This window comes from Triturus cristatus, chromosome 6 (genome assembly GCF_964204655.1).
Source record: "Triturus cristatus chromosome 6, aTriCri1.1, whole genome shotgun sequence".
Taxonomy (NCBI): domain Eukaryota; kingdom Metazoa; phylum Chordata; class Amphibia; order Caudata; family Salamandridae; genus Triturus; species Triturus cristatus.
Window position 1 is genome coordinate 1,937,471,427 of NC_140589.1, and position 23,962 is coordinate 1,937,495,388.

The 23,962-nt window shown below is 49.7% G+C and overlaps 1 protein-coding gene across 1 annotated transcript in view; it reads left to right on the top strand.

The window, feature by feature from the left end:
* Nucleotides 1–23,962, top strand: part of LOC146822537 (N-acetylneuraminylgalactosylglucosyl-glucoside beta-1,4-N- acetylgalactosaminyltransferase 2-like) — an 811,926-nt gene that overhangs the window by 282,131 nt on the left and 505,833 nt on the right. Inside the window, exon 5 of the mRNA XM_085613659.1 lies at nucleotides 23,449–23,629. Coding sequence (XP_085469785.1) covers nucleotides 23,449–23,629 — 181 coding nt within the window. The remainder of the gene's footprint in view (nucleotides 1–23,448; nucleotides 23,630–23,962) is intronic.

Sequence of the window (23,962 nt, forward strand, 5' to 3'; positions counted from 1 at the left end):
GATACCAGAACAGTCCAACTCATGAGCCACTAAGGGACTCATTAGCCGATCATAATCCGGGGCAGAAGACTCCGTGTTCGACAGGCACAAATCCAGAGCCCATTCGAATGGACAATCTAGGCAATGGAAAACAGGTTGCAAGCTAGTAAAGTATGAGAACCGGAAGGACAATCCATATGCTACGCTCAAAGTGGCCAGTGGTAGTGTTCCATAGTATTCAAGCATCCGGTTGCGCAGTTGAAGCAGCCGGGGCAGGCTGTCGTGTGGAACAGATAGTGCAGCCATTGCGGAGCAAACAAATCAACAGCAGCACACCAGCAGTCACAGCGAGAATTAACAAAGCTCGTCAAAGACGCTGGAAAAAATAGAATGAAAAAATGCCGGTGTCTCACCAAATATTGTTTGGAACAAGGTCACAAGGCCGGAGCCCACAACTTAGAAAAAATGCACCAAGCCAGTTGCTGACGAGGCATTGAATATAGTGTGAATCAGAGCACCAAAATGAAGTTGGAGATCAGTATTTAAAAGCGTTTGCACGTCGGTGCAGGTGTTTGCTAAGTGAAGGACAAATGTTTCACGGAACAAAGTCAGGGCGTCTTCTTTTTGAGACAATAGAGCCCTTATGCTGCTCAGCTTGTTGAACTCTGCTTTCAAGGTTGGTATGGAAGGCCAGATGGATACATACAGTCTCCCATGCGGGGGTGGGAAAAGGACATTCTTACAACAGACTACTCGTTGTGACACAGTTACAATGTAGGGAATCCCTACTAGCATTCGGCAGCATGCCTCATTATTTAAAAGCAAATAACTACCATTTGCTAATAACGTGTAACTTGTAGATTCTGTAATACAGTAGAATGATCATCTACATCAAAGGGCGTGGCCGCCGCTGCCATGTCTAGACCATCAAGGTCTGGGACAAACATCTTTATGCCAAAGAGCATTTCGTATAGGGTCCGCCCACCCAGAGACCTTCTAGGGAGATTATTAAGTGCACGTTGAACGCTATACAAATGGGCCAACCGGTTCCTGCCAGTACCTAAAACCCTTGCTGTAACGGATTGCTTTAAGTAACGGTTCATTCGCTCCACAACACTATTGCCCTCAGGACGGTATGGAGACGAAAATGTGACTTGGACCCCCAAAGATCTCATGGCATCCTTGTACGTCTTAGAGGCGAACACTGAACCCTGGTCTGAATGTAGGGTACCACATGCAAAAATTCCCACAAAGACACGCAAATCCCGGATGACAGTTCGAGCATCAGCACTCCGTTGTGGCCAGACCCATAGAAAACGTGTGCACGAATCCACTGCAACTAAGATGTACTTATACGCAGTAGCAGAGGAGTAAGGACTGCAGTGATCTAAATAAACACACCCAAGTGGTTTATTAGATATGTACAACTGTGTTTGAGGTGGACGCGCAGCAGTCGAAGGTTTGATCTGCTGGCAAATGTAACAATTAAGGACATAAGCACGAGTCTGTTTAAACAATCCGTGCCAACAGTAACGTTGTTGTAAGATAGTAACAGTCGCTGAAACGTCGGCATGGACAGAAGCCTTACCTTCGTGAGCTGCTGTTATCAAGGAAAGCCTGCAATCGGCGTTGGGAAGAAATCTGTCACTGTCATTAATTCTCACATAGGGAACTTTATCAGGACTTAAATGATAATAGTATTTAGAAGGGAAACCACAAGGGTAATTATCACCCTTCTCTGTTGCAGCAATTGTTGCCAAGATGTCATCATCAATCTTACTTTTGGATCTTGTAACTGCTGCTACTAGATATATCGCCACTGCTGTTTTCTCTGCTTCGTCAGCTAAACTGTTGCCAACAGCGTGTACCCCAACGCGTTGATGACCAAGAGTGTGAATTACATTCACAAGCGGCAGACGTTTTTAAGTTCTGCGACTCAAACCCAAAGCATTTTATGTTTGATTGTGCAACCTTTGGAATCATGATATTCATTTTGAGACCAAAAGAATAAATTGTCGTTGTAAGACTGAACACAGTAAAACGAGTCACTCACTATAAGAGTAGTCACTCGAGGATTAGCAAATTCCAGTGCAAGCACCAGATCGCGAAGCTCTGCCAACTGGGCGGTACAACCACCCAATGTCTGCGTGTGCACGACATCAGACATGAATTCACCATTTACGAAAGTACCAGCCACTATTGCGCAGGCCGCTGAATAAGCATGCGTAGATTCGGTCGCGCCGAACCGTCAGTGTAAATGATACAATGGTAATCCTCAAGCCGGCACAAGGACAGAGGAGCTGGATGAACAAATTGATACTGCAAATATTCCTGAGTCTGCAATGAGGCATCAAAGATGTAAGTGACATCCGGAGACGTCAATGAAGTGGCCCATTGTATCCCACACGGATGAAAAGCTTTAGAATTTGGTACACTGGCTTTCGTCACTGCCTCTAGTGCAGGATACAGAGTGACAACCAAGAGACGTTTCCCTTGCGACAGCGCTCTCTCTTTCAGAATCGCCATCTGCACTGCAGTCAAAACTTTTTCAACAGTGGAAAAGCGCATTTCAGTCGAAGTGTACAAGTGTGACTTGTAAGCAATAGGGACTGTGTCTCCCTCATTGAACGTTAAGTACGTGAAACCTACTGCGCCAGGCACAATTCTTATTACCAGGTTTGTGTGGTTATCACACGTCAGTAAGTATTTAGAAGCAAGAAGATCAGCCTGCAAAACTTGCAGGATAGCTGAATGTTCTGGCAGCCAGCTCGATTTGGAAAAAGTAGGTTGTACCAAGGCATATAGTGGCTTAATACGCTGGGCATAATCGGGAATGTAAGTACGCCCAAATAAAAAAAAAACAGCAAAGATTGTAGTTTTTTCAGAGTTGTTGGAGCAAGCAAGCATGTGCATTTCTCCAGGAAGTAAAGTGCTAAACCTCGACCTTCGTTGTTGAGTTCGTAGCCCAAAAACAACACTGTAAACTCCTCAATGTGTGATTTTGCAAAGTTAAATTTGTAACCGAAGTCCGCGAACATAACAATGATGCCGTCAACGCGACACAGATGCAGCCATAGTTTGTCGTCTGTGAGATAGATATCATCAACATACGAATACGCATCAGGGTCAATGCTCTACAGCAGAGGAACTACACGAGCGGCAAAGACACCTGGACTGTTTTTGTAGCCCATGGCTAATCTTTTAAACTGTTTCTGTTTGCCGCCAGACGTAAAGGCTGTCCATTGACTACTATTGGAGGACAGGTTATGGCTGTAAAAGCCATTGGAGATGTCAAGTGTGGCTTTAAACTTTTTTCTCACGAGACTATCAACGAGGGCAGAACTCTGGGTATTCTGTACCGCGTAAGTCCGACAATGAGAGTTCAAATGACGATAATCCAAAACTAAGGGGTACGACCCATCAAGTTTACAGTGAAAAGAGGATTATTCATGGGTGACACACATGTTTCAATTACACCTTGATATTCCAATTACTCAAGGATTTCTGCAACGTGAGATCTAGCTTCGCGGGCATGGGATATTGGGGTTGTGGCTGTGGCATAGACCGTAATGGAATCTCATGGCTCGGTGATAATTTATCCCACCCGACCTGAGTACGGTACAACGCCGGAGCAAGCACATGTGCCCACTCTTCTGCAAAGTTCTGAGCTTGCTCCTTCAGCACAATGTGTGCGAAAGATGGGAGGATTACCTCCTCCCTTCTGGAAGCGGCCAAAACGAAAGCTGAGGGCCAGTCTGCCTCTGCTAACAGAATGTAAAATGTAGAGGTTAGATTTTCCCAAGAAATCCCTTTTATGGTACGTTGTATGTCACCTTCAATTAAAAGGACTATGTCTTATAGTCTGTCAGGGGGAGCCACTCTAGTGTCAGCAGTTTCTACAGTAATAAATGTGTCAGTTGCTGTCTGTGAGAAGGTGGCCTGATATATGCTGTCCACTAGTTCTAGTGGGCACCTTGTATCAGTCCAAACAACCCCTTACGGTGAATGGTTAAAGACAACCTTACGTGAAAACTATCCTAGTGGTAGCTATGGAGAGCAGCCTTCAGGCTAAGTCTTGAAGGAATCTAAAGCAGCTTGTTTTACCAGTCTATAATCTCTTGAATGATCAAATGAAAAGACAACCACACCAGGTATATATTCAAAATATATGTATTTAAGGTTAAACACACCCCTGTAGTCTCTTTATGAGACTGGAGTTCGAAGTACTAAAGTTACAAGTGATCAAGCATCAGTAAAAGCACAAATACACGTTTGGGCCCTAGGGGCATACCAAACCATATACTAAAAAGTGGTATAAGAACCACGACTGTAATAGGCACTAGGCCTATTGCCTCTAGAATCGCTGAGACCCCAAGGAACCACCCAAGGTAGTGACACAGGGGACCCACGGGAACTGTATGCAGTGTGGAAACACAACCACGGGTTCCTATTACTTTCTATGGGGAATGTCGCGGTTGGAATTTTAAAGATTAGGGACACTTCTAATCGAGTCAGGACCAAACCCTCTTGGACTTAGGTAGTTCTAGGGCTAGCACCCACAAGAGTACCAGAGTACTCGAGTTACCTCACCCAGGGAAGCCGGGTGCATAAGTGTCTTTTGGTGTCGGGTCGCGTCGTCGATTTCAATGGAAGCCTGCAAGGCACTGCTGCTGCCGTAAAGAGAAGTGTCCGGAGAGATCCAAGCCTGGATCTAGGATGTAAGGAACCTGAAAGCAGAGGAGACAGAGTCTGGGTCACTTGCCAGTGACCTAGGGCAGGATGGACCAATGCCCACAGATGTCGGGTGCTTCAGGTGAGTTGACGGGTGTCTTTACTCTTCAGCCATGAGGTCCAGGAGGCGTCGACGAAGGCCACGAGCCGGATTCGACTGTCCCACGAAGTCTGTCGATTGCTGCGGTGTCGGCGACCAGAAAGTACCCAACAAGCCTTGGCAACGGCAAGTCACAGGAAACCAGACAAAGGACTGCGGTGCAGACCAGCAAGGTCTGATGGACTCACCCAGCGTGGAAAAGTAAGGGCATGTCTGAAGCAACCAGAAAAGCCTCAGCAGAAGTGGAGTTGCCTTCGTGGGGACCTGCTAGCCAACGGGCTAGTGATCGCGAAGGAGCCTTGAGCGGTTGCACTGGAAGCTGGCCCACGAGTCACTCGTGGAGTGGAGGCCAACAATCTTCGGTGCAGGAGATGTTCAAGGCTGGGGCTACTCAGAGCCCAAAGCACAACTTCGAGGATGACCAGGAAGATAGTGTTGTTGCAAAGGTTCACGGTGTCCAGAGGTCACAGTTCCACGTTACCCACGATAGCCACGGGCCTTCAGCTTTGCTGTGGACTCAGGGTAGCTTCGGGGAAGTCTGGAAATCCACCTCTGGGGATGCAGAGACTTCGGCGTCTGGCGGGAGCTTCAGAATTGCAGGCCGGTCAGTTGCTTCTTTGGTGCCTGCCAAGCAGTGGAGTCACTCCTTGACCCCAAGGGAGATTTCTTCTGTCTTCTAGTCGTGATAGAAAGTCGAAGGTCCAGGATATATGTTTCAGAGGTTCGTCCAGGGTAATCTAAAGTCCTAGGGACTGGATTCCTATACTTATACTACGTTTAGGGGATGGACTAACTCTAAGGCCCGACCTATGGGTGGACCTGGGGTGGGGGTGGTTACACCCCTTCCCCTTTGTCCTGTTTCGCACCAGAGCAGGGGCTGAGTGCCCCTGCAACCGGTTTGAACTGGGCTATGCACAGGGACACCAAGTGCGCCCCAGGCAGTGTCTCAAAAGCATTCTCTGAATGCACCCACCCTGCCCCAATACACATCTGCCTGTCTGGGGAGGTGGTTACACCTCCCTGTGACAGGAAACCTATTGTCCAGGCCTCCCCTGCCAGAGTTTCCCTCAGCAGCAGGAGGCCAGACCCGTGTCTGTGGCAGTGGCATCCATTTTGTGATGCCAGAGCTTTGGAAGGTTTTAACCGGGTTAAGCCAGTGTGAACATGTCTCTCCCTCTAGAAGGGTGGAATGCTATCCCCGCCGCCAGGACTGGCGGAGGGGTAGTATTCCAAAGCGTTTGACACCAAACACGACATGTTTTGATGCAGCCATCCCAAAGTTAGCATTTACCGCGAGGTTAAAGTAAGAGTATATGGTATGGCTGTATCACAGAACAGCCATAAGGAAGTATTTCTGAATGCTGCAGAGGGGCTCAGCTCATGATTGGGCACCCTCTGACATAAAACCAAGCACTCTGCCTTCAGGATTGTCAAGGCCTGCCAGAGGAGTGGCTTATAGGTTTATATGTGTCTGTATAAGGTAGTGATATACCTTATACAGTATATCACAGTAAGGGGTGCAAGCACACCCTTACCCAGGCTGCAGTAGCAGACCTGTGTTGTCATTTTGGAGTGCTTCCCATGGGTGGCATAATACATGCTGCAGCCTCCGAGGTACCTCTGCCCTAGGTACACAGTATACCATATACTAGGGGCTTATAAGGTACTCCAGAATCCAATTTGATATGTACCTAATGTACATGGAAACCATTTTAGAGAGGAAGCAGCTAGGCTGTGGTCCTGATTAGCAGGCCCACAGCCAGACTAAGGTCGAAAAACAGTGAAACACCAGCAAAAAGTGGGGGTACCCATGTGAAGCAGATCCTACTGTCCTACACAGTCGCTTTCAGATATGGACGCAGTGCTTGCTGCACTATTGTAACCTCCGCTGCACTGTCTAGCAGAGTTAGTGTCCATGTCCGGCTCCGAAGCTGTGTTCTAACTATCTGTGGCATACCTCGCTGTTAGTTCAACAACTTTCTTTTTCTGAAACGGAGGTCGTTGATGTGCAAATTCGTCGTGCTTGCCTTTACCGTCAGCCGGGCTGGGCTGCTCACGTCCTTGGGGGGCACACCGACCTTTGCCACGTTCTCCTCCACCAGAATGTGAGCCCGATGTTTCCTGTGAAGAAGGAGGAGAACGTTGTTCAGGAACCTGAAATCTAGCAGGAGACCTAATTCTAGTTCGATCGCGCAATTCATATGTGCGTTCATCAGTCATTTGTACTGGTGACGCGGGACGAGACCCCTGTTTCTGTTGCTGCTTTCCCTGTTTCTTAGATTTCCAATTTTGTTTAGGAAAAGCTGGACGGTCGTCCTTAGTAGACTTATCCGTCTGAGTGTGCGGTTGCGCCGTTGTTTTAGCAAAAGGGTTAACACCCAAACTATTGCGGCCAATGGTTTTACAAGCCTCCGCAATATTTTTTGGTAACTGCCTGGGTTTATCGATGTCGTCGAGGTGCACACTTGAAAGTTAACAGCATCTCCCTTGACATTAGCAAGGATGAGATCAGCAACTACGTCAAACATGCCAACAAGCCTCATTCCTAACTCGACCGCCGCCTCCAGACCGTGCTGATCCTGAACATGCTTGATCACGGAGGACAGTAGAGTCATAGACGGTGTGCCGAAGCACTTCAAGTAGACCGCTGCAAACACTTTACCCCAGTTCTCCCAATCTGTTATATCTGGGACTAAGTCTTTCTGCACACTAATTGTAAGGATCCTGTGTTTTTGCACAGGAGTAGAATTTGGAAATACTGCTTCCAGTTGGTCAAATTTCTTAGCAAGCCAATAAGGCATATTGTCCTTAACCTGGGGGCGCTTGCCCATTACCGAATTAACCATGACGGGACTAATAGTGATCCCGGCCGGTCCAACTGGTTGCGCCGCAACCCCAGGGGCCCCCACCTGGACATTGCGAGAGACGTTTTGCACTAAAGCCCTATGCACCGCAATCAAGGCGGTGTGGAGTTGACGTAAGTCATCCAGCGGGGCTAGCACATATCGTGGATGTGGTGTGAACCCGGCCAAGACTGGCCAAGTGACCCCTGGAATAGATAAGGGACCTAACCGAACCGGTGTAACGGTGTGGGGGAGGGCGCCATTGAACCGAATACGATGCTGCCAAGCAGAAATAGGAATCGCTTGCGTCCTATCTGGCGTGTAATTAGCTGGAACAGCCGTAGGAGTGTATGCGTGAAACGTCTTATCATCCGCATTCACCTCCAGAAAAGTAACCCAAGAGTAAAACAGCTCATAGGGGAACGATGCATCGGCACTCTCTACAGAGATAATCGACATCCCATCATCTGGCACCCCGAACTGCGTCAAATGACGCCGGAGAGGTGCGCGACTATGCGCTGCAATACCGACTTCAGCCATAAGGACGCAGAGAAGAAAAAACAATCTATATTAACCCGTAGCACAAAAAGGATCAGTAATTGAAAAAGAAAACCTTTTTAATTGTCAAGCTTCAATGAACCTATAAATCAACTATATAGGTAGGTTTAAACCGTCACTCCCGTCAACCGTAAACAAGAGTGAAGGTGTTGTGGAAAAATATAAGCACTACTAAGGCGTCTCAATCATAAGACCAAAACGTTAGGTGCGCCATGTTGCGGGGATTCTGCTCATGCACAGAACTATGCACAGGAAACCAGGACCTCAGTGAATTGTGGTGTACCAAAAAACTCACCTCAGTACCCAGAACCCCTATCCGACTAGCATCAGTATCTCATTCGTTCTCTGTATCATCGCAAAGCTACCAATGATTAGACAACCCAGAACAAGCCACTTAGAGTACTCTCAGGAATGGTGGGAATCAAACACCTTTTCATTATTATTCTCATATCAGTCCACAACAAGAGTAATCAGAGACACAGAAAAGTTTAAAATGTTTATTTTTAACTACGTACTCTAAGGTGCAGTACTTTGGCTAACATAAGCAGACAAATGATTACAAATAAAACCATCAGCATTGTTACAATTCCATAGAAAATGATGGGAGAAATCATATTAAAAATGATAGTGGAAAACAGGTCCTATAATACCTTGTGAACCACCCTCCCTTGGCTAGTAAACTAGTTTTATGAACTAATGGAAGGTCTCTAGGTTTGAATGGGGAACCCCACACCTCAAAGATCTGCTTAGGTGAATCACAGCTCTCAGTGTCTGGAAAGGTTGTCTCCAAGTGCCTGAATCATGCATGCAAATGCAATATTAAATGCACCCGAGTTTCAGATATTTGCAGCTGTGTGCTTGTTTTGTATAGAGCGTGGGCCGATCAACCTGAATTCAACAGCATACATTGTTATTTGACCTTGACGGCTTCTGCACACAGTGTTCAGACTAATGTCGCGGTGCACGTCTAGGGATGTGAACAACAGACCGTTGTCATGTGAAGAAAAACCAAGCAAGCAGTTTTACTTGTAATAACAGCTACCTGTAGTGTTGTGTGCAAAAAGCTGCAAAGTGGCAAGATGGCGTTTAACTTCTACAGCGCTTATGTGCACATAAAACCCTATCTCCACTACAGAGCCAGTGACTCTCCAGTCTCAATCCAGAGCCAGTGGCTCCCCAGTCTCAATCCAAACTCAGGGACTCCCCAGTCTCAACCAGACACAGGGACTCCCCAGCCTCAATCCAGAGCCAGTTATTCCCCAGTCTCAATCCAGAGCCAGTGGATCCCCAGTCTCAATCAGACCCAGGGACTCCCCAGTCTCCCTCCAACCCCAGTGGCTCCCCTGTCTCAATCCAGATCCAAGGACTCCCCATTCTCAATCCAGAGCCATGGACTCGCCAGTCTCAATCCAGAGCCAGTGGCCGCCCAGTCTCAATCCAGACCCATGGACTCCCCAGTCACAATCCAGACCCAGTGGCTCCCCAGTCTCAATCCAGAGTCAGTGACTCCCCAGTCTCAATCCAGACCCAGGGACTCCCCAGTCTCAATCCAGATGCAGAGACTCCCCAGTCTCAATCCAGATGCAGGGACTCCCCAGTCTCAATCCAAACTCAGGGACTCCCCAGTCTCAACCAGACCCAGGAACTCCCCAGCCTCAATCCAGAGACAGTTATTCCCTTAGTCTCAATTCACAGCCAGTTACTCCCCAGTCTCAATCCAGACCTAGGGACTCCGCAGTCTCAATCAGACCCAGGGACTCCCCAGTCTCCCTCCAACCCCAGTGGCTCCCCAGTCTCAATCCAGATCCAAGGACTCCCCAGTCTCAATCCAGAGCCATGGACTCGCCAGTCTCAATCCAGAGCCAGTGGCTCCCCAGTCTCAATCCTGAGCCAGTGGCCGCCCAGTCTCAATCCGGACCCAGTGACTCCCAAGTCTCAATCCAGAGTCAGTGACTCCCCAGTCTCAATCCAGAGTCAGTCACTCCCCAGTCTCAATCCAGACCCAGGGACTCCCCACTCTCAATCCAGATGCAGGGACTCCCCACTCTCAATCTAGAGCCAGGTGTGAGAAGTTGGCCTGGCATATGCTGTCCACTATTCTAGTGGGCACCTTCCACCAGTCCAAACAATCCCTATTTATGTTAGGTTAAAGACAACCTTTATAGAAAGCTATCTTAGTGGTAGCTGTGGAGAGCAGCCTTCAGGCTACGTCTTGGAGGAATGTAAAGCAGCTTGTTTTACCAGTCTATAATCTCTTGAATGACCAAATGAAAGGAGAACCACACCAGGTATATATATAAAATATATGTATTTATTCTAAACACATCCCTCTAGTCCCTTTATGAGGCTAGAGGCAAAAGTACATTCAGTAAACTTAATATCACACAGTAAATTAGCACAATATACGTTGAGTCCTAGGGGCGTACCAAACCATATATTAAGAAAGTGGTATAAGAACCATGACTTGCATAGACACAAGGCCTAGAGCCTGTAGAATCGCTGGGACCCCAAGGAACCACCCAAGGTAGTGACACAGGGGACCCACGAGAGACGCGTGCAGTGTGTGAACACAGTCGCGAATCACCATTAATTTCTATGGGGAAAGTTAAAGGAAACTTAGAGGACTTTGAGCAAACCCCTTTAGACTTAAGGGGTTCTAGAGCCAACACCCATGGGAGCACCGAAGTACTTGAGTTACCTCACCCAGGGAAGCCGGTTGCATTGGTGTCTTTTGCTGTCGGGAATCGTCGTCGTTTTCAATGGTGATTTGCTGCAAAGTGCTGCTGCTTTGGTAGAGGAAAGTGTCCAGTGTGATCCAAGCCTGGATCGAAGATGAGAAGAACCTGAAAGCAGAGGGGACAGAGTCTGGGTCACTTGCCAGTGACCAGGGGCACGATAGTCGAATGCCCACCGATGTTGGGTGATTTCAGGTGAAGAAGGTGAAGCTTGACTCTTCAGCCACGAGGACCAGGAGGCGTCGATGACAACCAGGTTCTGTAGTCGAGCTGTCCCACAAAGGATGTTGAGTGCTGCGGTGCCGGTTTCCGGATTGGACCCAACAAGCCTTGGCAACAGCAACCCACACAGGAATCCAAGAAATGCTTCGGTGTGGGCCAGCAAGGTCCGAGGGACTCACCACTTGGTAGGGAGTCAGGGCACGTCTGGAGCAACCAGGGAACCCAAGGAAAATCAGAGTTGCCTTCGTGGGGACCCACCAGTCGACGGACCAGTGATCGCGAAGGAGCCTCGAGCTGAAATACAAGAAGCAGGCTCACGGAACACTCATGGAGTGTAGGCCCACAATCTTCGGTGCAGATGGTGCTCGGGGCATGGGCTACAAGTAACCCAAAGTACAACTTCAGGAAAGGTCGGGAAGTCAATGCACTAGCTAATGTGTATGGTGTCCAGGGATTCCGGTTCCACGTCACTCGTGAGGGCTGCGGGTCACAGCTTTGCTGGAGACTCGGGTCTGTCTCTGAGAAGACTGAAAATCCTCTTCCTGGGCTGCAAATACTTCGGAGTCCGGCGGAAGCTTCGGAGATGCAGACCGGCAAATGCTTTGTTGGTGCCTGCTTGAGCAGGGGAGTCACTCCTTAACCCCAAGGGAGATTCTTCCGTCCTCTTGTCTTTAGTAGAGCATCGATGTTCTGGGATTTCTGTTGCAGAGTTTTTCGTCCAGGTGTAATCTAAAGTCCTGTTGCCAGGGGTTCCTTACTTATACCTAAGAAAGGGGTTGAACATACTCTGGGGACCCACCTATGGGAGGGTCTGGAAAGAGGGGTGACTATACCCATTTCCTTTGTCCCGTTTCGCGCCAGAGCTGGGGCTGGTAGCCCCTGCAACCGGTTTGAACTGGGCTATGCACAGGGACACCAAATGTGCCCCCAGTGCTGACTTCAAAGCACTCTCAGAGTGCACCCACCCAGCCCCAATACACAAAAGCCTATCTGGGAGGTGATTACACCTTCCTGTGACATGAAACCTATTGTCCAGGCCTCCCCTGCCAGAGTTTCGGTCAGCAGCAGGAGGCCAGACTCGTGTCTGTGGCTGCAGCATCCATTTTGTGATGCCAGGGCTCTTTTAAACTATTACCGATTAGACCAGTGTGTACATGTCTCTTCCTCTAGAAGGGTGGAATTCTACCCCCACCACCAGGACTGGCGGGGGGTAGGATTCCAAAGTGTTTGACACCAAACACGACATATTTCCATGCAGCCATTTCAAAGCTAGCATTTACTGCACGGTTAGAATGCACATAAGAGTATATGGTCTGGCTGGATCACAGAACAGCCTCAGAGAATAGCCTCCGAAAGCTGCAGAGGGGTCCTGCTCATGCATGGGCACCCTCTCACACAAAACCAAGCACTCTGCCTTCTGGATTGATACGGCCTGCCGTAGGAGTGACTGATAGGTTTATATGTGTCAGTGATTAAAGGTAGATATAGGTAACCTATATCTTAGTAAGGTGTGCGTGCACCACCTTACCCAGGCTGCAGTAGCAGTCCTGTGGTGTCATTTTGGAAGGCTTCCCAGGGGTGGCATAATACATGCTGCAGTAGGCCTCTGGGGTACCAATGCCCTTAGTACCTGGTGTACCATGTACTAGAGACTCACATGGGTACCCCAGTAACCAAACTGGAGTATACCTAAAGTACATGTAATCATTTTAGAGAGGAAGCAGCTAGGCTGGGGTCCTGGATAGCAGGGCCCCAGCCAGACTAAAGTCGAGAAACAGTGAAACACCAGCAAAAAGTGGGGGTAACCATAGTAAGCAGATCCTACTCTCCTACACTAGGTAGCTATGCAAGTGGTAAAACATTGCACAGTCTCATGGTGGTTTGTCATCAGGTGTTGCCACAAGTTTTTCTAGGTAGCTATGCAAGTGTGCAAACCTCGCACCGTCTCATGGTTGTCTCTTATCAGATGTTGCCTCAAGTGTTTCTAGGTAGCTATGCAAGTGTGCAAACCTTGCACTGTCTCTGGGTGGTCTGTCATCAGGTGTTGCCTCGAGTGTTTCTAGGTAGCTTTGCAAGTGTGCAAACCTTGCACCGTCTCTGGGTGGTCTGTCATCAGGTGTTGCCTCGAGTGTTTCTAGGTAGCTATGCAAGTGTGCAAACCTCGCGCCGTCTCTGGGTGGTCTGTCAGCTGGTGTTACCTCGAGTGTTTCTAGGTAGCTATGCAAGTGTGCAAACCTCGCACCGTCTCTGGGTGGTCTGTCATCAAATGTTGCCTCGAGTGTTTCTAGGTAGCTATGCAAGTGTGAAAACCTCGCACCGTCTCTGGGTGGTCTGTCATCAGGTGTTGCCTCGAGTGTTTCTAGGTAGCTATGCAAGTGTGCAAACCTCGCGCCGTCTCTGGGTGGTCTGTCAGCAGGTGTTACCTCGAGTGTTTCTAGGTAGCTATGCAAGTGTTCAAACCTCGCTCCGTCTCTGGGTGGTCTGTCAGCAGGTGTTGCCTCGAGTGTTTCTAGGTAGCTTTGCAAGTGTGCAAACCTCGCACCGTCTCTGGGTGGTCTGTCAGCAGGTGTTGCCTCGAGTGTTTCTAGGTAGCTATGCAAGTGTGCAAACCTCGCACCGTCTCTGGGTGGTTTGTCAGCAGGTGTTGCCTCAAGTGTTTCTAGGTAGCTATGTGTTAGAAATGGGGTTTCTCGTTGGCTAGGGCTTGCGCCAAAGCCAGGCAGAAACCACCACTCTAGTCAGGGCAAGGAAGTTACACGCCAAAGATAACCCCTGCTCACCCCCTTGGTAGCTTTGCACGAGCAGTCAGGCTTATCCCGGAGGCAATGTGTAAAGCGTTTGCGCGCGCACCCAGCAACAACACCCAAGGCCAACCACAAAAGAAACTCCACACAAGGTTATATATAAAAATAGCATTTGTATTATACCAAAACACATTAGATAATATTCACGCAATTTACACTGTGCCAACTGGCACTGGGCAGAATTTACAGGGGACTATTTACACAGGACAGGACAACATGGACCACTGTCAGAAATAAGCACTTGGTAGAACTAGCACTTTGTAGAAATAGCACTTTTAGAACATAGAATAATTGTAGCCCCAAATAACCATGGTAGAACACAACCAGTAACCACTGGTAAAAGGTAAGTACACCCTACGCAATCCTAAACACCTTAGGCATATATCACGCAGGGAACCATGAACTCACTAGCATAACCTATACTAGGAAAACAATCTCCTAAGCATAGACACATTTAGAAATAGAAATAAGCATAAAGGCAATGCACCTTATGCAAAAGTACACATGTAGAAATAACCATTTACCCTAGGTGAGGGCACAACACAGAAAAACTGTCCCCAGGCCAACTTAGCCTCTCAGGGGCTCAAACGCCCTTTGTCCAAAATGTCAGGGCTGGGCTGCGCAGGCAGCCAATGAAGAATGCACAAGGATTTGGAGGGCCTAAAGGATGCAGCTGCCCACTAAGTGCTGGGCAGCTGGGAACCTGAGCCTGGCACCAGCGTGCCTCCTGGCTCTCCTCTGGGCTCTAATAAACAATAGGGCCCAAAACAACGTGGGAGCCCTGTAGGCTCTAAGAATAAAACAACTGTGTCCTTTGAAGCCCCACTCCGAGACTTCTCAACTTAAATGCCCCCAAAATGTTGGAGTCCCGCGCTAGGACGCAGCAAGACAAAATGCCCCCAATAGAAATGTCGCAGCTGCTCACTGTCGTGCGGGGCAGCTGGAAGCCACCAACGATCACTGGCACCCTCTGTACCTTTGAAGAGCGTCCCCAGGGGAAAGGCACCAGCAATGTGCCCCAATCTCACCCCCCCAGATGCCCAAAGCAGCCCCACTCACCAGGACCTTCTCTGGGAGCACTCCGCTCCTCCTTGGGCTCTCCTCCAGGTTACCGAAGCGCGGGGTAGGCTCCCGTCTGCTTCCTTGCGGTAGCTCCTCCCGTGGAGCCTCTGAGACTCCAGATACTTAGGCGACACGCGGGGTTGGTATGCGGCAGGGGCAGGTGCCGACAATGCGCCTCGATACCCCCCGCTCCACCTTACTCTCTGTCCAATACGTCGGCGGGGCTCTCTCCACTTATGGGAGCCCCGCACTACCATCCAGCCGGGCTTCACCCGGTCTCCCTCCTCGGGACCGGGACTTTGTTCTGGAGCCTGCGAGGTTCCCAGACTACTTCCTGCTCGCTGGGTCAGGCCCCGCCCAAGTCTCGGCGATGGTTGCCTGACTTCCTGCTTGGCCCGGGCTGCGGCCGTGATCTCCTCAATACTGACGTGCGGGGTGGGCTCCCGCCTACGTTTAAATTAAATATAGTGGCGGGGTGGGCACACGCGATAGAACAGGCAAAACTGCGGGGTGGGCACCCGTTTTCCAGGTACCGATGCGGGGTGGGCTCCCGCTTAGTCTCCAGTCATAAATTAGCGGCGTTGGATCCTTTTTCCCAGGCAATACGGGGTAGGCTCCCGTTAAGCAACTCAGTCATAGCGGGGTGGGCACCCTCCAACGGGTACCGCAATGCGGGGTGGGCACCCGCTTTAAGATAAAAACAATCCCTCAAGGCGGCTATAACGCAGGGTGGGCACCCGCTTCCACTGGTAGCTCAGAGGAATACCCACATAGGGATTCCCTCACTAATCACCGCAGCAGCGCGCTGCACACTGCCAGCTCCTCCTTAGGTCAATTTCGAATACAGCGTTCCTATCAGCAAGGCACTTCTCCCCAAAGAAAAGGCAAGTAAAGCGCTCTTCCAGGCGCTAGGTTCAGGGGGCACAAGGCTGGGCTCAGGCAGGCCAGCACACAGGGCCCTCCAGCAGGGAGGCAGTCCCTTGTGGCGGTTCCTCCTGGAGCCCAGCAGCAGCGGCCCCCAGCGTCAGGACAAGCACACAGAGAACATTTTACATGGGGTCACAGCCCCTTTTTATACACAGATTTCCTTTGTCAACAAGGTGCAGGGTAAGAGGAAAACCAGATGCAACTGGTTCTGGAGCACTTTGTTTTGCTCAGCCCCTCTCCCTATTCACAGGACAGGCTAGGGACATAAGACGCACCACAGGGGGCGGAGCCAGCATTGTGGACGGAAAGCCCACCCCTATTTAGGTCCCAGGTGTACTTCTCCCTGCCATCAGCATGCAGATCTCTCCATTCACCACCGGGGCAGACCCATCCTGACTCCTGGAGCCAGGCACACCAGCCAATCACAAGCCAGACAGTCACTTCACATTTATTACACAGACATGCCAGCTTCTAGAAGTGGCACTTCTACACTAGACACAGTAACGCCGCACACATCATCGCGCAGCATTCAATCTCACGAGTTTTGCACATACCAAACTCGACCTTGCACTCCTCTCACTTCAGGAACTACCATGGGCACACATATCCCCCATGCATTCCTATGGGAGGGCAGGCCAGTCTCACTCAATGTGACACAGAGCGCGCGCACTTTACACGGGGACACCGTGCTAAAGTGCCTAGGGGTCTAAAACCACTAACACTCCATAGGTAAAAAGCTAGAATAATTGCAAAAAGTTTAGGGGTGAACCTGCCAGAAGGGCCAAGTCCAACACTATGCAAGTGTGCAAACCGCGCACCGTCTCTGGGTGGTCTGTCATCAGATGTTGCCTCGAGTGTTTCTAGGTAGCTGTGCAAGTGTGCAAACCTCGCACCGTCTCTGGGTGGTCAGTCTTCAGGTGTTGCCTCAAGTGTTTCTAGGTAGCTTTGCAAGTGTGCAAACCTCGCTCCGTCTCTGGGTGGTCTGTCAGCAGGTGTTGCCTCGAGTGTTTCTAGGTAGCTTTGCAAGTGTGTAAACCTCGCACCGTCTCTGGGTGGTCAGTCTTCAGGTGTTGCCTTGAGTGTTTCTAGGTAGCTATGCAAGTGTGCAAACCTCGCACCGTCTCTGGTTGGTCTGTCATCAGATGTTGCCTCCAGTGTTTCTAGGTAGCTATGCAAGTGGTAAAACCTCACAAGGTCTCTGGGTGGTCTGTCATCAGGTGTTGCCTCAAGTGTTTCTAGGTAGCTATGCAAGTGGTAAAACCCTGCACCATCTCTGGGTGGTCTGTCATCAGGTGTTGCCTCCAGTGTTTCTAGGTAGCTATGCAAGTGTGCAAACCTCGCACCGTCTCTGGGTGGTCTGTCATCAGATGTTGCCTCAAGCGTTTCTAGGTAGCTTTGCAAGTGTGCAAACCTTGCACCGTCTCTGGGTGGTCTGTAATCAGGTGTCGCCTCCAGTGTTTCTAGGTAGCTATGCAAGTGGTAAAACCCTGCACCATCTCTGGGTGGTCAGTCATCAGGTGTTGCCTACAGTTTTTCTAGGTAGCTTTGCAAGTGTGCAAACCTCGCACCGTCTCTGGTTGGTCTGTCAGCAGGTGTTGCCTGCAGTGTTTGTAGGTAGCTATGCAAGTGTGCAAACCTCGCACCGTCTCTGGGTGGTCTGTCATCAGGTGTTTCCTCCAGTGTTTCTAGGTAGCTATGCAAGTGTGCAAACCTCGCACCGTCTCTGGGTGGTCTGTCATCAGGTGTTGCCTCGAGTGTTTCTAGGTAGCTATGCAAGTGTGCAAACCCTGCACCATCTCTTGGTGGTCAGTCATCAGGTGTTGCCTCGAGTGTTTCTAGGTAGCTGTGCAAGTGTGCAAACCTCGCACCGTCTCTGGGTGGTCTGTAATCAGGTGTTTCCTCCAGTGTTTCTAGGTAGCTATGCAAGTGTGCAAACCTCACACAGTCTCTGGGTTGTCTGCCATCAGGTGTTGCCTCCAGTGGTTCTAGGTAGCTTTGCAAGTGTGAAAACCTCGCACCGTCTCTGGGTGGTCTATCAGCAGGTGTTGCCTCCAGTGTTTCTAGGTAGCTTTGCAAGTGTGCAAACCTTGCACCATCTCTGGGTGGTCTATCAGCAGGTGTTGCCTCGAGTGAATCTAGGTACCTATGCAAGTGTGCAAACCTCGCACCGTCTCTGGGTGGTCTGCCATCAGGTGTTGCCTCCAGTGTTTCTAGTTTGCTTTGCAAGTGTGCAAACCTCGCACCGTCTCTGGGTGGTCTGTCAGCAGGTGTTGCCTCCAGTGTTTCTAGGTAGCTATGCAAGTGGTAAAACCCTGCACCATCTCTGGGTGGTCAGTCATCAGGTGTTGCCTCCAGTGTTTCTAGGTAGCTTTGCAAGTGTGCAAACCTCGCACCGTCTCTGGTTGGTCTGTAATCAGGTGTTGCCTCCAGTGTTTCTAGGTAGCTATGCAAGCGGTAAAACCTTGCACCGTCTCTGGGTGGTCTGTCAGCAGGTGTTGCCTCCAGTGTTTCTAGGTACCTATGCAAGTGTACAAACCTCGCACCGTCTCTGGGTGGTTTGTCATCAAGTGTTGCCTCCAGTGTTTCTAGGTAGCTATGCAAGTGTGCAAACCTCGCACCGTCTCTGGGTTGTCTGCCATCAGGTGTTGCCTCCAGTGTTTCTAGGTAGCTTTGCAAGTGTGAAAACCTCGCACCGTCTCTGGGTGGTCTCTCAGCAGGTGTTGCCTCCAGTGTTTCTAGGTAGCTTTGCAAGTGTGCAAACCTCGCTCCGTCTCTGGGTGGTCTGTCAGCAGGTGTTGCCTCCAGTGTTTCTAGGTAGCTTTGCAAGTGTGAAAACCTCGCACCGTCTCTCTGTGGTCTCTCAGCAGGTGTTGCCTCCAGTGTTTCTAGGTAGCTATGCAAGTGGTAAAACCCTGCACCATCTCTGGGTGGTCTGTCATCAGATGTTGCCTCGAGTGTTTCTAGGTAGCTTTGCAAGTGTGCAAACCTCGCACCGTCTCTGGGTGGTCTGTCAGCAGGTGTTGCCTGCAGTGTTTCTAGTTAGCTATGCAAGTGTGCAAACCTCGCACCGTCTCTGGGTGGTCTGTCATCAGGTGTTGCCTCCAGTGTTTCTAGGTAGCTATGCAAGTGGTAAAACCTTGCACCGTCTCTGGGTGGTCTGTCATCAGGTGTTGCCTCCAGTGTTTCTAGGTACCTATGCAAGTGTGCAAACCTCGCACCGTCTCTGGTTGGTCTGCCATCAGGTGTTGCCTCCAGTGTTTCTAGGTAGCTTTGTAAGTGTGAAAACCTCGCACCGTCTCTGGGTGGTCTGTCAGCAGGTGTTGCCTCCAGTGTTTCTAGGTTGCTTTGCAAGTGTGAAAACCTCGCACGGTCTCTGGGTGGTCTGTCAGCAGGTGTTGCCTCGAGTGTATCTAGGTAGCTTTGCAAGTGTGCAAACCTCGCACCGTCTCTGGGTGGTCTGTCAGCAGGTATTGCCTCGAGTGTTTGAAGGTAGGTATACAAGTGTGCAAACCTCGCACCGTCTCTGGGTGGTCTGTCATCAGATGTTGCCTCCAGTGTTTCTAGATAACTATGTAAGTGGTAAAACCCTGCACCATCTCTGGGTGGTCAGTCATCAGGTGTTGCCTCCAGTGTTTCTAGGTAGCTTTGCAAGTGTGCATACCCTGCACCATCTCTGGGTGCTCTGTCATCAGGTGTTGCCTCCAGTGCTTCTGGGTAGCCATGCAAGTGGTAAAACCTTGCACCGTCTCTGGGTGGTCTGTCATCAGGTGTTGCCTCCAGTGTTTCTAGGTACCTATGCAAGTGTGCTAACCTCGCACCGTCTCTGGGTGGTCTGTCATCAAGTGTTGCCTCCAGTGTTTCTAGGTAGCTTTGCAAGTGTGCAAACCTCGCACCGTCTCTGGGTGGTCTGTCAGCAGGTAATGCCTCGAGTGTTTCTAGGTAGCTATGCAAGTGTGCAAACCTTGCACCATCTCTGGGTGGTCTGTCAGCAGGTATTGCCTCGAGTGTTTGAAGGTAGGTATGCAAGTGTGCAAACCTCGCACCGTCTCTGGGTGGTCTGTCATCAGATGTTGCCTCGAGTGTTTCTATGTAGCTTTGCAAGTGTGCAAACCTCGCACCGTCTCTGGGTGGTCTGTAATCAGGTGTTGCCTCCAGTGTTTCTAGGTAGCTTTGCAAGTGTGCAAACCTCGCACCGTCTCTGGGTGGTCTGTAATCAGGTGTTGCCTCCAGTGTTTCTAGGTAGCTATGCAAGTGGTAAAACCCTGCACCATCTCTGGGTGGTCTGTCATCAGATGTTGCCTCGAGTGTTTCTAGGTAGCTTTGCAAGTGTGCAAACCTCGCACCGTCTCTGGGTGGTCTGTAATCAGGTGTTGCCTGCAGTGTTTCTAGGTAGCTATGCAAGTGGTAAAACCCTGCACCATCTCTGGGTGGTCTGTCATCAGGTGTTGCCTCCAGTGTTTCTAGGTAGCTATGCAAGCGGTAAAACCTTGCACCGTCTCTGGGTGGTCTGTCAGCAGGTGTTGCCTCCAGTGTTTCTAGGTACCTATGCAAGTGTGCAAACCTCGCACCGTCTCTGGGTGGTTTGTCATCAAGTGTTGCCTCCAGTGTTTCTAGGTAGCTATGCAAGTGTGCAAACCTCGCACCGTCTCTGGGTTGTCTGCCATCAGGTGTTGCCTCCAGTGTTTCTAGGTAGTTTTGCAAGTGTGAAAACCTCGCACCGTCTCTGGGTGGTCTCTCAGCAGGTGTTGCCTCCAGTGTTTCTAGGTAGCTTTGCAAGTGTGCAAACCTCGCTCCGTCTCTGGGTGGTCTGTCAGCAGGTGTTGCCTCCAGTGTTTCTAGGTAGCTTTGCAAGTGTGAAAACCTCGCACCGTCTCTCTGTGGTCTCTCAGCAGGTGTTGCCTCCAGTGTTTCTAGGTAGCTTTGCAAGTGTGCAAACCTTGCACCATCTCTGGGTGGTCTGTCAGCAGGTGTTGCCTCCAGTGTTTCTAGGTAGCTTTGCAAGTGCGCAAACCTTGCACCGTCTCTGGGTGGTCTGTCATCAGGTGTTGCCTCGAGTATTTCTAGGTAGCTTTGCAAGTGTGCAAACCTTGCACCATCTCTGGGTGGTCTGTCAGCAGGTGTTGCCTCGAGTGTTTCTAGGTAGCTATGCAAGTGTGCAAACCTTGCACCGTCTCTGGGTGGTCTGCCATCAGGTGTTGCCTCGAGTGTTTCTAGGTAGCTATGCAAGTATGCAAACCTCGCACCATCTCTGGGTGGTCTGTCAGCAGGTATTGCCTCGAGTGTTTGAAGGTAGGCAAGCAAGTGTGCAAACCTCGCACCGTCTCTGGGTGGTCTGTCAGCAGGTATTGCCTCGAGTGTTTGAAGGTAGGTATGCAAGTGTGCAAACCTTGCACCGTCTCTGGATGGTCTGTCATCAGGTGTTGCCTCAAGTGTTTCTAGGTAGCTTTGCAAGTGTGCAAACCTCACACCATCTCTGGGTGATCAGTTATCAGGTGTTGCCTCCAGTGTTTCTAGGTAGCTATGCAAGCGGTAAAACCTTGCACCGTCTCTGGGTGGTCAGTCATCAGGTGTTGCCTCCAGTGTTTCTAGGTAGCTATGCAAGTGTGCAAACCTCGCACCGTCTCTGGGTGGTCTGTCAGCAGGTGTTGCCTCCAGTGTTTCTAGGTAGCTATGCAAGTGTGCATACCCTGCACCATCTCTGGGTGGTCAGTCATTAGGTGTTGCCTCGAGTGTTTCTAGGTAGCTATGCAAGTGTGTAAACCTCACACCGTCTCTGGGTGGTCTGTCAGCAGGTGTTGCCTCGAGTGTTTCTAGGTAGGTTTGCAAGTGTGCAAGCCTCGCACCGTCTCTGGGTGGTCTGTCATCAGGTGTTGCCTCCAGTGTTTCTTGGTAGCTATGCAAGTGTGCAAACCTCGCACCGTCTCTGGGTGGTCTGTCATCAGGTGTTGCCTCCAGTGTTTCTAGGTAGCTATGCAAGTGGTAAAACCCTGCACCATCTCTGGGTGGTCAGTCATCAAGTGTTGCCTCAAGTGTTTCTATTGAGCTATGCAAGTGTGCAAACCTCGCACCGTCTTTGGGTGGTCTGTCATCAGGTGTTGCCTGCAGTGTTTCTAGGTAGCTATGTAAGTGGTGAAACCCTGCACCATCTCTGGATGGTCAGTCATCAAGTGTTGCCTCAAGTGTTTCTATTTAGCTATGCAAGTGTGCAAACCTTCTGTGGATTCTGGAAGGGACCCCTGCACCCTTGCAGCTTTGTACATTTGTAATAGCCGAGGCAATACCTCAATGGGTAGCACATCTGTTCTTAGCTCGTGCTATTTGCGTAATTGCCCTCTGTATCTCTTCGAGTGGTAAGGGGCTGTAGCTCTTTGCGCTATACTGTTAATGGAGGGCACCTGGACGGCAGATAAACAGGTATCCAGAGCCTCAGGTGGTTCCTCAGTGGGGGCGTCATACAGACCCTCCTAGTATCTTAAGAAAGTTGCATTGGCATCAGATTGGGCAATAATGATCACATCCTGTTGGGTACGTATGGCCCTAATTGGGGTTATGGGGTCATTTGACCTTAGGAGCCTGGCCACCATCTTACCGGCTTCATGCCCTTGAGTGTGCTGGTGGGAAATGTTCTCATTGTAGTTTAGTTTCCGCATTGCGGGTGCAAGTGTGTCAATTCTGGTGCAATATTGTCATCTTGTGCATGTTTGTTTTCCATCCCATTCATGTCATCTTCTTTCAGTTGGAGGTCTTCAATTAAGATGTGCTTAACCACATATGCCCTCTACTGTGGCCCTTTATGACTGCCTTGAGGGCATCCCATTCAATCATGGTATCAGATGGTGTACCATCAGTGTTGGTCGACGTGATCTCCTCTGCCCGAGTAGAAATGATGTCCCTGAGAGCCTCCACCGGACGGCGTCATGTCAGTATCGCTGCCCGCGAACTCCCCAGTTCAGGGTCATTTTAAGGGATTGTGATCCGACAGCGTGCACCCAAAATACCTAATATCTTGTGGAAGTGCCCCTATTTCATTAAAACCGTAATGGAGATTGATTCTTGTATGTAAGGCATGGCCGGCTGTAGATGAATCTTACCAACGCCCTTTCATTGTGATAAGTGTATAGCAAACTCTCACACTCTTTGGATGATGTCATCTGTGATCTCTTCAATGATGTCATCTGAGATGTCATGAATGGTGTAACATGGCAGGTCATAAGCAGTGCATTCTGGGAGTGCAAGTTATAGTTAGTTAGCTTGCTGAACAATAACTGGCTAATGTCCATTTTTTTACATTTTTGTCAGTTTTTTACTTATCTCATCATCTTACTATGACGTTACTTTAACCTTTGAGTTTTTTGTGGTAAAAATATATGTATTTACTACTTGTGTAACAAAAAAATGTACTGTAGGTGTACCGTGATGCGGGTGTGGAGGAGAGGTGTTATCATGAAACCATCTACATGTCATCACAGTGACCGCTTCTCCTTCAGGTGACCTTGACTGCTGCCCTGGGAGCTTTCAATACTCTAGCCGATGTCTCTGCAGAAGTGGTGCAGGGGAGGGGTGAAAAGGAAATGACCATTTCTACCCCCTACCTGGAGCTGGTGAACTTCATCCTTCAGCACACCACCTACACCAGCATTGTGTATCATATTCATGACGTGGATACTGGTCAGTATTACTGCACGCCTGCCATTCTGTGTAACAAACACCATCCTTTGTAACCTGCACCACTACGGTGCATCATATTCACACCATCGATACTGGTGAGTATCACTGTACGCATGCCATTCTGTGTAACAAACACCATCTGTGTAACCTGTACCACTACGGTGCATCATATTCACACAGACTATACTAGTGAGTATCACTGCACGCCTGCCATGCTGTGTAACAAACACCATCCTGTGTAACGTGCACCACTATGGTGCATCATATTCACACAGACTATACTAGTGAGTATCACTGCACGCCTGCCATTCTGTGTAACAAACACCATCCCGT